This window comes from Centroberyx gerrardi, chromosome 24 (genome assembly GCF_048128805.1).
Source record: "Centroberyx gerrardi isolate f3 chromosome 24, fCenGer3.hap1.cur.20231027, whole genome shotgun sequence".
Classification (NCBI taxonomy): Eukaryota; Metazoa; Chordata; class Actinopteri; order Beryciformes; family Berycidae; genus Centroberyx; species Centroberyx gerrardi.
Window position 1 is genome coordinate 17,939,490 of NC_136020.1, and position 13,542 is coordinate 17,953,031.

The 13,542-nt window shown below is 39.9% G+C and overlaps 4 protein-coding genes across 7 annotated transcripts in view; 3 read left to right on the top strand and 1 right to left on the bottom strand.

The window, feature by feature from the left end:
• LOC139913918 (FYVE, RhoGEF and PH domain-containing protein 4-like) overlaps positions 1 to 13,542 on the bottom strand; it is a 44,546-nt gene that overhangs the window by 10,284 nt on the left and 20,720 nt on the right. The gene's annotated exons all lie outside the window — the stretch shown is intronic.
• LOC139919540 (E3 ubiquitin-protein ligase TRIM21-like) lies at positions 566 to 8,105 on the top strand. Of its 3 annotated transcripts, XM_078281983.1 has the most exons (3): positions 5,113 to 5,277; positions 5,518 to 5,570; positions 5,760 to 8,105. In XM_078281983.1, exon 3 carries the CDS (start codon positions 5,776 to 5,778, stop codon positions 7,414 to 7,416), a length of 1,641 nt encoding a protein of 546 aa, XP_078138109.1. In that variant the 5' UTR covers positions 5,113 to 5,277; positions 5,518 to 5,570; positions 5,760 to 5,775; the 3' UTR covers positions 7,417 to 8,105. The 3 variants fall into 3 exon arrangements, with proteins under 3 accessions (XP_078138110.1, XP_078138109.1, XP_071765418.2); XM_078281984.1 differs by lacking the exons at positions 5,113 to 5,277; positions 5,518 to 5,570 and adding an exon at positions 566 to 685; XM_071909317.2 differs by lacking the exon at positions 5,113 to 5,277 and having other exon boundaries at positions 5,492 to 5,570.
• On the top strand, positions 596 to 3,853 carry LOC144537821 (E3 ubiquitin-protein ligase TRIM21-like). The gene is made up of 2 exons (XM_078281986.1): positions 596 to 685; positions 942 to 3,853. The coding sequence occupies exon 2, from the start codon at positions 958 to 960 to the stop codon at positions 2,287 to 2,289; it is 1,332 nt and encodes a 443-aa protein (XP_078138112.1). The 5' UTR covers positions 596 to 685; positions 942 to 957; the 3' UTR covers positions 2,290 to 3,853.
• LOC144538100 (E3 ubiquitin-protein ligase TRIM21-like) lies at positions 10,733 to 13,051 on the top strand. Its single transcript, XM_078281985.1, has one exon. It carries the CDS (start codon positions 10,733 to 10,735, stop codon positions 12,371 to 12,373), a length of 1,641 nt encoding a protein of 546 aa, XP_078138111.1. The 3' UTR covers positions 12,374 to 13,051.

The following is a 13,542-nucleotide window of genomic DNA, read 5'->3' on the forward strand; positions in this document are numbered from 1 at the left end:
AAAACCCAGTAACTACTAATGTATCTTGTCTCTTTACCTTTCTTCTTCTTGACAAAATTATTACATTTTTAACAATAAAAAAAACCAATGTTAGTTAATGTTAAACTCCAGATTCTGGTTAATATGGTAATTAATGTATTTTCCTTTATATCATGTTTTTCTTTTATGTATGGTATTACTACTTGTTGCAGCAAACACAGGGATCATAAAAACTTCATCGAATCTAATCACTATTGCAGGAATATGGAAACTACCAATGTTCCAATTTCATTGTAACATGTCCAGTGATGAACTAAAAAGGTGTGGTAACTGTCAGAGTATGAACAACTGTATGAACAACTGCACAGGAAGAGTGACAACAATACAGCAGACTAATACTGTGCTGACAACTGGGAAATTCTCTTTTCCTTGCCACATTCCAGGGAGGTCAGAGGTGTCGATGTAATCATGCCCAAGACTGACTGAGGCAACAAAGCATTACCAGTTTACCTGTCTGAAGAGGTGGAGCAACACTGGAAAGAACGGAGTGTTTCAACGTCACATTCCTCAAGTGAAACTTGAAAGTAACTCAGAGCGACGACACTACTGCAGATGAGAGAAGTCTCTTTCTTTCTCTTGAAAGAAAAATATAACTACGTTCATCAGGCCTTTCTCAAAAATACAGCAGGGTCTTACACGTACACAGGTGAGTACAACAGATAATATTTACTGTGTTTAAACAGAGAGCAGTGACACATAATTGAGCTGTATCCAGATAGGATGTTTCCCTGTTTTCATTTTGTACTGATACTTGTCAAATGAAGGTTTCAATGAAGTGCTATTGAAAAATGTAACTAAAATCACTTTTGCTAGTATTCCAATTATCTAACTTTGATGTTTTTGTATGGTAATATTCAAGAATTATGTATTTACACTGCTGACATTTTACACTTCCACTTTAGGTCTCAGTGTCTAGACATGTCTACTGCCAGCAGTCTCCTATCTGAAGAGCAGTTTCTGTGTCCCATCTGTCTGGATGTGTTCACTGATCCAGTCACCATACCATGTGGACACAACTTCTGCAAAACCTGTATCACAAAGCACTGGGATATTAATGTCCAGTGCCAGTGTCCCATGTGTAAAGAGGTTTTCGACAGAAAACCTGAACTGCGGGTCAATACTTTCATATCTGAGATGGCTGCTCAGTTCAGAAAGTCAGCTCAGATGAAAGCCAGCAGCTTCCAGAGACAGAGTACGACAGAGGCTGAAATTCGGAAAGAAATTCGGCAGATGATCCAGGAGAGACAACTGAAGATTCAGGAGATCAAACACGCAGTACAGCTCAGCAAGGAAGATGCAGACAGAGAGATAGCAGACAGTGTGCGGGTCTTCACTGCTCTGATGCAGTCTGTGGAGAGAGGCCAGGCTGAGCTCATTGAGACGATCGAAGAGAAGCAGAAAACAACAGAGAAACAGGCTGAAGGCTTCATCAAAGAGTTGGAACAGGAAATCTCTGAGCTGATGAAGAGAACCGCTGAGGTGGAGCAGCTCTCACGCACTGAAGACCACCTCCACCTCCTCCAAAGCTTCCCATCCCTGAACACTCCTCCACACACCAAGGACTGGACAGAGGTCAGTGTCCATCGCTCATCATATGAGGGGACTATGAGGAGAGCTGTGGCTCAGCTGGAGGAGACTCTCAAGAAAGAGATGGAGAAGCTGTCTGTTGATACTGAGCTGAATAGGGTCCAGCAGTATGCAGTGGATGTGACTCTGGATCTTGATACAGCATATCCCTATCTCATCCTGTCTGATGATGGGAAGCAAGTAAAACACGGTAATGTAAAGAAGAAACTTCCCAACAACACAGAGAGATTTTCTTCTTGTACCTGTGTCTTAGGAAAGCAGAGCTTCTCTTCAGGAAGATTTTACTACGAGGTTCAGGTTAAAGGGAAGACTAAGTGGGATTTAGGAGTGGCCAGAGGGTCGATCAACAGGAAGGGAAAAATCACAGCAAGCCCAAAGAATGGCGACTGGTCTATATGGTTGAGGAATGGTAATGAGTACAAAGCTCTTGCTAACCCTCGTGTCCGTCTCTCTCTGAAATCGAAGCCTCAGAAGGTGGGGGTGTTTGTGGATTATGAGGAGGGTCTGGTCTCCTTTTATGACGTAGATGCTGCAGCTCTTATCTACTCCTTTACTGGCTGCACCTTCACTGAGAAACTCTACCCATTCTTCAGTCCCTGTAATAATGATGATGGTAAAAACTCCGCCCCTCTGATCATCTCTCCTGTCAATCTCTCAGATTAGACTAATCATTAGATTTTCTCAGGGAGGATTCACAATCATTTAAGATAACAAATTTACACATACGTTGTTTTTTTCAGGTAACTGTTATAGCCATTCTAATGTTGAAGAATTGTAATCAAACAACAGAAAAAACATTCACAGACTTGTTTTAAGCACATTTGAAGATGAATTTGTTTTTTTAATGGAGCTCTCCACAGAGACGAATTAGATAAACTTCCTGTCGGTGAAAAAACCCAGTAACTACTAATGTATCTTGTCTCTTTACCTTTCTTCTTCTTGACAAAATTATGACATTTTTAACAATAAAAAAAAACAATGTTAGTTAATGTTAAACTCCAGATTCTGGTTAATATGGTAATTACTGTATTTTCCTTTATATCATGTTTTTCTTTTATGTATGGTATTACTACTTGTTGCAGCAAACACAGGGATCATAAAAACTTCATTGAATCTAATCACTATTGCAGGAATATGAAAACTACCAATGTTCCAATTTCATTGTAACATGTCTTTTTTATGTGATAAACCAAAAAGGTGATTACTATAAGAGCATTGTACAGATACAGAATATTGTAATTCTACACAATTTCTAAAGAGAAATTTATGATAAAGAAAATTCTACAATCTGTTTATGAATTTTGATGCAACTCCTGTAGAGGTGCATTTGACATGCTGGGTTATTTTATCTACCCAAATGCTGGTTTGAGCCTGTTGGGCCTTTTTCTGGGTTACTTCCAGGGAGTTGGGTAGTTTTTGTGTAACCCAGCTGTCCTCCTGTGCACTTAAGGGGCAAAAGTAAAAGGTTTGTATCCACTTTTGTACCTATCCAAGTCACCTATACAGCCAAAATTATCAGTCCGTAACCAGAGTCAGAGGCAGATATGCACGAAGATGGCGAAATGATGCCAGTTGCCAATTTTTAGCTAATGTTAGCCTTCATGTCCATGTTTCATTTAAGGGCCACACATAGGCTCTGTTTAATCACTAGGGTCATTTTCTCATGACTTCTGCATGTGTGCTAGTATGTTAAAAACACTCACATTTTGAGTGTTATATAAAACTGGGAAAGTTTAATGGACTCCAGTTTAATAGTGTCTCTGCTATGGAATTTAAAACTTGTAAAAATTAATATTAAATAGAGTTTAAAATGTGTTTATAAACAAATTAGCTATTGATTATTACTATTGATGATTGTTATTGCTTTTTGAAAAATAAATATTTTTCTAAACTTTTCCAACATTGTGTTTAAAAAATTGTTTATTATTGCATGTATGTATGACTTGCATTACCAAAATGTAAATGTATTTTGAAGTAGGTGTGCAAGTAGGTGTGGTTGAAAACTACCCAGATTGGATTGCTTTCAACCCTGCAGTTTTTAGGGTGTAATAACACTTTATGATATCTTTATGAAACGTCCAAATTCTACCACTGTACTTGAGGTCAGGGAAAACACTCTGACACCGTCATAAGACCATTTGACAGTGTAATAACAATTTATGAAACATTCTTTCATGTAGCATTGAGAATCAAGCATCACAGTATACAAACCAAATGTATAAAAATATATGTAAAATTGCAGGAAATGGCTTATTTAATAAAACAAATGAAAAAGAAAAATTCTGGGTATATCCATTTTTGCAACTTTAAAAAATTGTTTTGACATCAAAACCAACCTTATCAAGTCAGAAATGATAGGAATATGATTCAGACTCAAAATACATTTAACAGAAATACACTTTAAAATACACTGTTGGTTGTCATATTTGCACCACAGGAGCATATAGATATACTGTATTTGATGATGAGCCTACCAATGTCTTTACTGTTGTTGTTGATTAATACATGTGTACTGATGATTAGATGTCTAGTAAATATTTGGGCTGCTCAGACAGACAGAGGGACAGAAATACACACACCACTACTACACAAGAGCACTGCTGCTATCCAGCACAGCTATGGTTATGTTATAGTCAGTTTGTAAATAGCCTACTCTATACCTGTATTGCCTATATAAATAATTTTTTCTCCACTACTTATTTCCATAACTTCCCATCAGCGCAATTAGTCAGAGAACCTCATATTTATGTGTAAAGATTTTATTTCTATTTATTCATGTGTATATACTACTTTATAGTTACATCTTGAAAATGAAGAGAAAAAGAGGAACAAGGGAAAAGAGACCTAATCCCTAATTTCAACTTTTTTAAATATTTCTTTTAGAATATCGTGTTGGTGTTGGTGGTGGAGAGAGAGAGAGAGAGAGAGAGAGAGAGAGAGAGAGAGAGAGAGAGAGAGAGAGAGAGAGAGATTTAATGCGCGATAGTGTGAAGAAGGTGAAGAAGATGGAGTATATAAAGTTAATCACCAAAGTGTAAAGGTAGAGGGAGCTGCATGAATGTCAGCATTGCTTCTACACATACAGCATTATAAAAGATAAGGAGCACCGCCCGGCCGCGACTCGCGCTGCGCGTCCGTTCTGGAGGTGAGGACAGGCGGAGGCGCGCCTGTGTGGCCGACTGCGCGCTGCCGGCCGCCTTCCACACAAAAGTGAAATTGTTTTGAAAATGTTTTTTTGGTATGGCGGGTCATGCCATGATCTTACCGTGACGGACAGCCATGATAGAATAGAGGAAAGACAGTACAGGAAGATGGATGGTCACATTACGTTATATTTCTGTATGTTTGTAAAAAAGTGCCGTGTGAACTGTTCAGGCTCAATTAAATCCCTGGTTAGAGGTGTCAATGTAATCATATCCACTGAGGCAACAAAGCATTACCAGTTTAACTGCAGTAAGAGGCGGAGCAACACTGGAGAGACTGTTTCAACGTCACACTCCTGAAGTGAAACTTAAAATAACTCAGAGTCAGCACTACTGCAGACGAGAAAAGTCTCCGTCTTTCTTTCGAAACAAAAATTAATCTAGGTTCATCAGGCCTTTCTTCTTTCTTTCCAAAACTTCTTTCTTTCCAAAACTACAGCAGTCACATGTAAGTACAGTAGATAATATTTACTATAGTTAGTTATAGTTACAGTTAATATAAACTGATAGCAGTGTCTGAGTTGTATCCAGATTGGATGTTCCTGTTTTCATTTTGCACTGATACTTGTACCTATAATAAATATAATAATACCTATAAATGAAGGTTTCAGTGAAGTTCAATTTAACTAACTCAAATGAAAAAAGAATTATGTATTTACAATGTTGACATTTCCCACTCTCCCTTCAGGTCTCAGTGTCAGGCCTTTCTCAACAATACAGCAGAGACGTAGACGTACACGGGTGAGAACAGATAATATTTACTGTGTTTAAACAGTGTAGTGTTGAGTAGTGACACAAAATTGAGCGGTATCCAGATAGAATGTTTCCCTGTTTTCATTTTTGGCTAATATTACAATAATCTAACTTTTTGCATACGAATATTCAAGAATTATGCGTTTAAAATTTTGACATTTCACACTTTCCCTTCAGGTCTCAGTGTCTAGATATGTCTGCTGCCAGCAGTCTCCTATCTGAAGAGCAGTTTCTGTGCTCCATCTGTCTGGATGTGTTCACTGATCCAGTCTCCATACCATGTGGACACAACTTCTGCAAGAACTGTATCACACAGCACTGGGATGTTAATGCCCCATGTCAGTGTCCCATGTGTAAAACGCGTTTCCACAGAAGACCTGTGCTGCATGTCAATACTTTCATATCTGAGATGGCTGCTCAGTTCAGAAAGTCAGCTCAAATGAAAGCCAGCAGCTTCCCACACCAACGATGTGCCAAACCAGGAGAAGTTCCCTGTGACGTCTGCACTGGGACCAAACTGAAGGCCCTGAAGTCCTGCCTGGTGTGTCTGGTCTCCTACTGTGAGACTCACCTGGAGCCTCATCAGAGAATCAAAAACCTGAGAAGACACAAACTGATCGATCCTGTGGAGAACCTGGAAGGCAGGATGTGTAAGAAGCATGACAGACTGCTGGAGCTGTTCTGCAAGACTGACCATATGTTTGTATGTCAGTTCTGCACTGAGACAGACCACAAGCTACATCACTTTGTTCCTCTGAAAGAAGAATGTGAAGAAAAGAAGGCTGAGCTGGGGAAGACAGAGGCCTTTATTCGGCAGATGATCCAGGAGAGACAACTGAAGATTCAGGAGATCAAACACTCAGTAGAGCTCAGCAAGGAAGATGCAGACAGAGAGATAGCAGACAGTGTGCGGGTCTTCACTGCTCTGATGCAGTCTGTGGAGAGAGGCCAGGCTGAGCTCACTGACATGATTGAAAAGAAGCAGAAAACAACAGAGAAAAAAGCTGAAGACTTCATCAAAGAATTGGAACAGGAAATCTCTGAGCTGATGAAGAGAACCACTGAGATGAAGCGGCTCTCACGCACTGAAGACCACCTCCACCTCCTCCAAAGCTTCCCATCCCTGAACACTCCTCCACACACCAAGGACTGGACAGAGGTCAGTGTCCATCGCTCATCATATGAGGGGACTGTGAGGAGAGCTGTGGCTCAGCTGGAGGAGACACTCAGTAAAGAGATGGAGAAGCTGCTTGAAGCTGAGCTGAAGAGGGTCCAGCAGTATGCAGTGGATGTGACTCTGGATCCTGATATAGCACAAACCTATCTCATCTTGTCTGATGATGGGAAACAAGTAAATCATGGTGATGTAGAGGTGAATCTCCCACACAACCCAGAGAGATTTTCTCCTTGTTGCTGTGTCTTAGGAAAGCAGAGCTTCTCTTCAGGAAGATTTTACTACGAGGTTCAGGTTAAAGGGAAGACTGACTGGGATTTAGGAGTGGCCAGAGGGTCGATCAACAGGAAGGGACAAATCACAGCAAGCCTTGAGAACGGCTTCTGGTCTATATGGTTGAGGAATGGTAATGAGTACACCGCTCTTGCTGGCCCTCGTGTCCTCCTCTCTCTGAAATCGAAGCCTCAGAAGGTGGGGGTGTTTGTGGATTATGAGGAGGGTCTGGTCTCCTTTTATGACGTAGATGCTGCAGCTCTTATCTACTCCTTTACTGGCTGCACCTTCACTGAGAAACTCTACCCATACTTCAGTCCTGGTCTTAATCGTGGTGCTAAAAATTCCACCCCTCTGATCATCTCTCCTGTCAATCACACAGATTAAACTAATCATCAGTTTTTCTCAGACAGGATTCATTATCATTTACGTTAACATATTTACATATACGTTGTTTTTTATCCAGGTAACTTTTATAGCCATTCTGATGTTAAAGAACTGTAATAAAACAGAAAAAAACACTTCACAGACTTGTTTTAAGCACATTTGAAGATGAATTTTTTCTTTTAATGGAGCTCTCCACAGAGACGAATTAGATAAACTTCCTGTCGGTGAAAAAACCCAGTAACTACTAATGTATCTTGTCTCTTTACCTTTCTTCTTCTTGACAAAATTATGACATTTTTAACAATAAAAAAAACAATGTTAGTTAATGTTAAACTCCAGATTCTGGTTAATATGGTAATTACTGTATTTTCCTTTATATCATGTTTTTCTTTTATGTATGGTATTACTACTTGTTGCAGCAAACACAGGGATCATAAAAACTTCATAGAATCTAATCACTATTACAGGAATATGAAAACTACCAATGTTCCAATTTCATTGTAACATGTCCAGTGATGAACTAAAAAGGTGTGGTAACTGTCAGAGCATTGTACATATACTGAGCATTTTAATAATTCTACACAATTACTAATTAGCATTTTGTTGAAAAAAAAAAAGAATTCTGCAATCTACAGTATGTTTCTCACATGAAAACAATTTACTGAAATAAATAAAAGCCAATGGAAAGAGCTTGTATGGTTGCATGTCTGTTATTATCCTGCATGCTTAAATTATTTAAAGTTTGACTGATATCAAAGCTTGAAAAATGTCTTTACTCGAAAGGTAATCAACACATAGAGAACAGAAATTAACCATGTCTATTCCACACTGATAAAACAGACAAGTCATAGCTAAGATTAGAAATGCTATCAGGTGTTCGCAGTCATTGTTGCTATGAGCTGTGGACCTCCAATATGGCCGCCAGGGGGCAGGATCCATCAACTGATAGAGTTAGTCTCTTTCTGTCTGGCCAGGTGTGTGTTGCTGTATGAACAACTGCACAGGAAGAGTGACAACAATACAGCAGACTAATACTGTGATGACAACTGGGAAATTCTCTTTTCCTTGCCACATTCCAGGGAGGTCAGAGGTGTCGATGTAATCATGCCCAAGACTGACTGAGGCAACAAAGCATTACCAGTTTACCTGTCTGAAGAGGTGGAGCAACACTGGAAAGAAAGGAGTGTTTCAACGTCACATTCCTGAAGTGAAACTTGAAAGTAACTCAGAGCGACGACACTACTGCAGATGAGAGAAGTCTCTTTCTTTCGCTTGAAAGAAAAATAAAACTACGTTCATCAGGCCTTTCTCAACAATACAGCAGAGACGTAGACGTACACGGGTGAGTACAACAGATAATATTTAGTTTTTTAAAATTATTTTTTTATTGATTTTTAAATTCAACACACACATAAACATAAACAACTCTCAACATAAACAGAAAAACGTACAAAACAAAACAAAACACCCACCCCAAACCAACAACAGACGCTGCACCAGGGACAAACAAATAAGTCAAAGTCTCCGTAGGAAGGAATGCAAAGGTTTCCAGAGTCTCCAGAATTCGTCTGATTTATGGTTGAGATCATGAGTCAATTTCTCCAGAGGGAGAAGGGCCGATATCTGTGATATCCACATGCCGACTGTAGGGACTTGCGGTGCGGACCAACGCAGCAAGATACACTTTTTAGCCAAAAATAAAAGAATTATTAACAGAGATTTAGTGTCTGTATCAAAAAGATTGCCCGGGGTATGGATTAACAGATAAAAAGAAGAAGTCAGTGTAAACCGTTTACCGGTAACCTCCTGGATCATAGAATAGACCTCTTTCCAAAATGTCTGGATGCGGTCACAAGACCAAAACAGATGGATAAACGTACCTTTGTGTGTTTTACATTTATAGCAGAGGTCTGAGCTGTCGGGGAACATTTTCTGGAGGCGAATAGGTGTAAAATAAGTCCTACGGAAAAATGGAAAATTTTGTTCATGTATAGAAAGTGAGGTACATTTCGGGAAGATCCCATTGCAAATCTTGATCCAATCTGCAGGACTAAATGTTACCCCCAGATCACGCTCCCACAGCGGCTTCAAGGAACCATAAACCGAAGAATCAGAGTACAGTAGTAGGCTAGAGCATAAATCTCTGAGATCATTCCTTTGGGGGATTTGGCCGAGACCATAGTATTTTCCAGTTCCGACAGGTTCAAGCGGATCCCGTTTTTTCTGAAAAGAGACTCCATATAATGACGAATTTGGAGATATTTAAAAAAAATCTTTATGGGGAATGTTAAAATCAGTCCTAATTTGCTCAAATGACTTTAAAGAGCCGGAGACCAACAGGCCAGCAAGATCTGATAGGCCCTTGGAAGTCCACTCCAACAAACCAGTGCTCCTAATCTGTGCCGGAAGGTCAGGATTCAATGCCAGGGGAGACCAAACAGAAATAACAGAGGGAATATTCAAATATTTCTTCACATCCCTCCAGACCAGTAGTGTGTTATAAACAATTATATTATTGTTAAGGGAATTTATCTGATCTATATTGTTGATAAAAGGGAGGGATTTAAGCCTTCTGGGATAACATGCTTGAGACTCGAGACCAACCCATAAAGAATCCTTCCTATTCATAAACCAATTTGTCATCGTTTTAAATTGTGCTGACCAATAGTAGAGTTGTAGATCGGGCAGGGATAAGCCTCCCAGTTCCTTAGGCTTAATAAGTTTAGAGAACCTAACTCTCTGATGTTTGTTGTTCCAAATCTATAACGAGAGATATAAGAGTTCAGTGACTTAAAAAATGCTGGGGTCAGATAGCAAGGAAGATTTTGAAATAAATAATTTAATCGGGGAAGGATATTCATTTTTATAGTGTTGATTCTCCCAAGGAAGGAAGTGGGTAAGGAGGTCCACTTTTTCAAATCGTTTTCAATTTTTTGGATTAGAGGGGAGTAATTAGTATCAAATTAATTATTCAAGTCGGGAGTGACAAAACTACCTAAGTATCTGAAACCCCTCTCCGACACCTGAAAAGGGGATTGTATGGACATATTCTGGGGAATATTGAAGGGCAAAGCGACTGATTTTCCTAGATTCATTTTGTAACCAGACAGGGCACTATATTTACTGTGTTTAAACAGTGTAGTGTGGAGTAGTGACACAAAATTGAGCGGTATCCAGATAGAATGTTTCCCTGTTTTCATTTTTGGCTAATATTACAATAATCTAACTTTTTACATTTTTGCATACGAATATTCAAGAATTATGTATTTACAATGCTGACATTTTACACTTTCACTTCAGGTCTCAGTGTCTAGATATGTCTGCTGCCAGCAGTCTCCTATCTGAAAAGGAGTTTCTGTGCTCCATCTGTCTGGATGTGTTCACTGATCCAGTCTCCATACCATGTGGACACAACTTCTGCAAGAACTGTATCACAGAGAACTGGGATATTAATACCCCATATCAGTGTCCCATGTGTAAAACGCGTTTCCACAGAAGACCTGAGCTGCATGTCAATACTTTCATATCTGAGATGGTTGCTCAGTTCAGAAAGTCAGTTCAGATGAAAGCCAGCAGCTGCCCAGACCAACGATATGCCAAACCAGGAGAAGTTCCCTGTGACGTCTGCACTGGGACCAAACTGAAGGCCCTGAAGTCCTGCCTGGTGTGTCTGGTCTCCTACTGTGAGACTCACCTGGAGCCTCATCAGAGAATCAAAAACCTGAGAAGACACAAACTGATCGATCCTGTGGAGAACCTGGAAGGCAGGATGTGTAAAGAGCATGACAGACTGCTGGAGCTGTTCTGTAAGACTGACCATATGTTTGTATGTCAGTTCTGCACTGAGTCAGACCACAAGTCACATCACTTCGTTCCTCTGAAAGAAGAATGTGAAGGAAAGAAGGCTGAGCTGGGGAAGACAGAGGCCTTTATTTGGCAGATGATCCAGGAGAGACAACTGAAGATTCGGGAGATCAAACACTCAGTACAGCTCAGCAAGGAAGATGCAGACAGAGAGATAGCAGACAGTGTGCGGGTCTTCACTGCTCTGATGCAGTCTGTGGAGAGAGGCCAGGCTGAGCTCATTGAGACGATCGAAGAGAAGCAGAAAACAACAGAGAAACAGGCTAAAGGCTTCATCAAAGAGTTACGACAGGAAATCTCTGAGCTGATGAAGAGAACCACTGAGATGGAGCAGCTCTCACGCACTGAAGACCACCTCCACCTCCTCCAAAGCTTCCCATCCCTGAACACTCCTCCACACAACAAGGACTGGACAGAGGTCAGTGTCCATCGCTCATCATATGAGGGGACTGTGAGGAGAGCTGTGGCTCAGCTGGAGGAGACACTCAGTGAAGAGATGGAGAAGCTGCATGAGGCTGAGCTGAATAGGGTCCAGCAGTATGCAGTGGATGTGACTCTGGATCCTGATACAGTAAATCCCTATCTCATCCTGTCTGATGATGGGAAGCAAGTAAATTGTGGTGATGTAAAGAAGAATCTCCCAGAAAACCCAGAGAGATTTTCTTATTCTCCCAGTGTTTTCGGAAAGCAGAGCGTCTCTTCAGGAAGATTTTACTACGAGGTTCAGGTTAAAGGGAAGACTGACTGGGATTTAGGAGTGGTCAGAGGGTCGGTCAACAGGAAGGGATACATCACACTGAACCCTTTAAATGGCTACTGGACTATATGGTTGAGGAATGGTAATGAGTACAAAGCTCTTGGTGACACTCGTGTCCTCCTTTCTCTGAAAACGAAGCCTCAGAAGGTGGGGGTGTTTGTGGATTATGAGGAGGGTCTGGTCTCCTTCCATGACGTAGATGCTGCAGCTCTTATCTACTCCTTTACTGGCTGCACCTTCACTGAGAAACTCTACCCATTCTTCAGTCCCTGTAATAATGATGGTGGTAAAAACTCCGCCCCTCTGATCATCTCTCCTGTCAATCACACAGATTAGAGTAATCATTTGATTTTCTCGGAGAGGATTCACCATCATTTAAGATAACATATTTACATATACGTTGTTGTTTTTTATCCAGGTAACTTTTATAGCCATTCTGATGTTAAAGAACTGTAATAAAACAGAAAAAAACACTTCACAGACTTGTTTTAAGCACATTTGAAGATGATTTTTTTCTTTTAATGGAGCTCTCCACAGAGACGAATTAGATAAACTTCCTGTCGGTGAAAAAACCCAGTAACTACTAATGTATCTTGTCTCTTTACCTTTCTTCTTCTTGACAAAATTATTACATTTTTAACAATAAAAAAAAACAATGTTAGTTAATGTTAAACTCCAGATTCTGGTTAATATGGTAATTACTGTATTTTCCTTTATATCATGTTTTTCTTTTATGTATGGTATTACTACTTGTTGCAGCAAACACAGGGATCATAAAAACTTCATCAAATCTAATCACTATTGCAGGAATATGAAAACTACCAATGTTCCAATTTCATTGTAACATGTCCAGTGATGAACTAAAAAGGTGTGGTAACTGTCAGAGCATTGTACATATACTGAGCATTTTAATAATTCTACACAATTACTAATGAGCATTTTGTTGAAAAAAAAAAAAGAATTCTGCAATCTACAGTATGTTTCTCACATGAAAACAATTTACTGAAATAAATAAAAGCCAATGGAAAGAGCTTGTCTGGTTACATGTCTGCTATTATCCTGCATGCTTAAATTATTTAAAGTTTGACTGATATCAAAGCTTGAAAAATGTCTTTACTCGAAAGGTAATCAACACATAGAGAACAGAAATTAACCATGTCTATTCCACACTGATAAAACAGACAAGTCATAGCTAAGATTAGAAATGCTATCAGGTGTTCGCAGTCATTGTTGCTATGAGCTGTGGACCTCCAATATGGCTGCCAGGGGGCAGGATCCATCAGCTGATAGAGTTAGTCTCTTTCTGTCTGGCCAGGTGTGTGTTGCTGTATGAACAACTGCACAGGAAGAGTGACAACAATACAGCAGACTAATACTGTGATGACAACTGGGAAATTCTCTTTTCCTTGCCACATTCCAGGGAGGTCAGAGGTGTCGATGTAATCATGCCCAAGACTGACTGAGGCAACAAAGCATTACCAGTTTACCTGTAAGAAGAGGTGGCG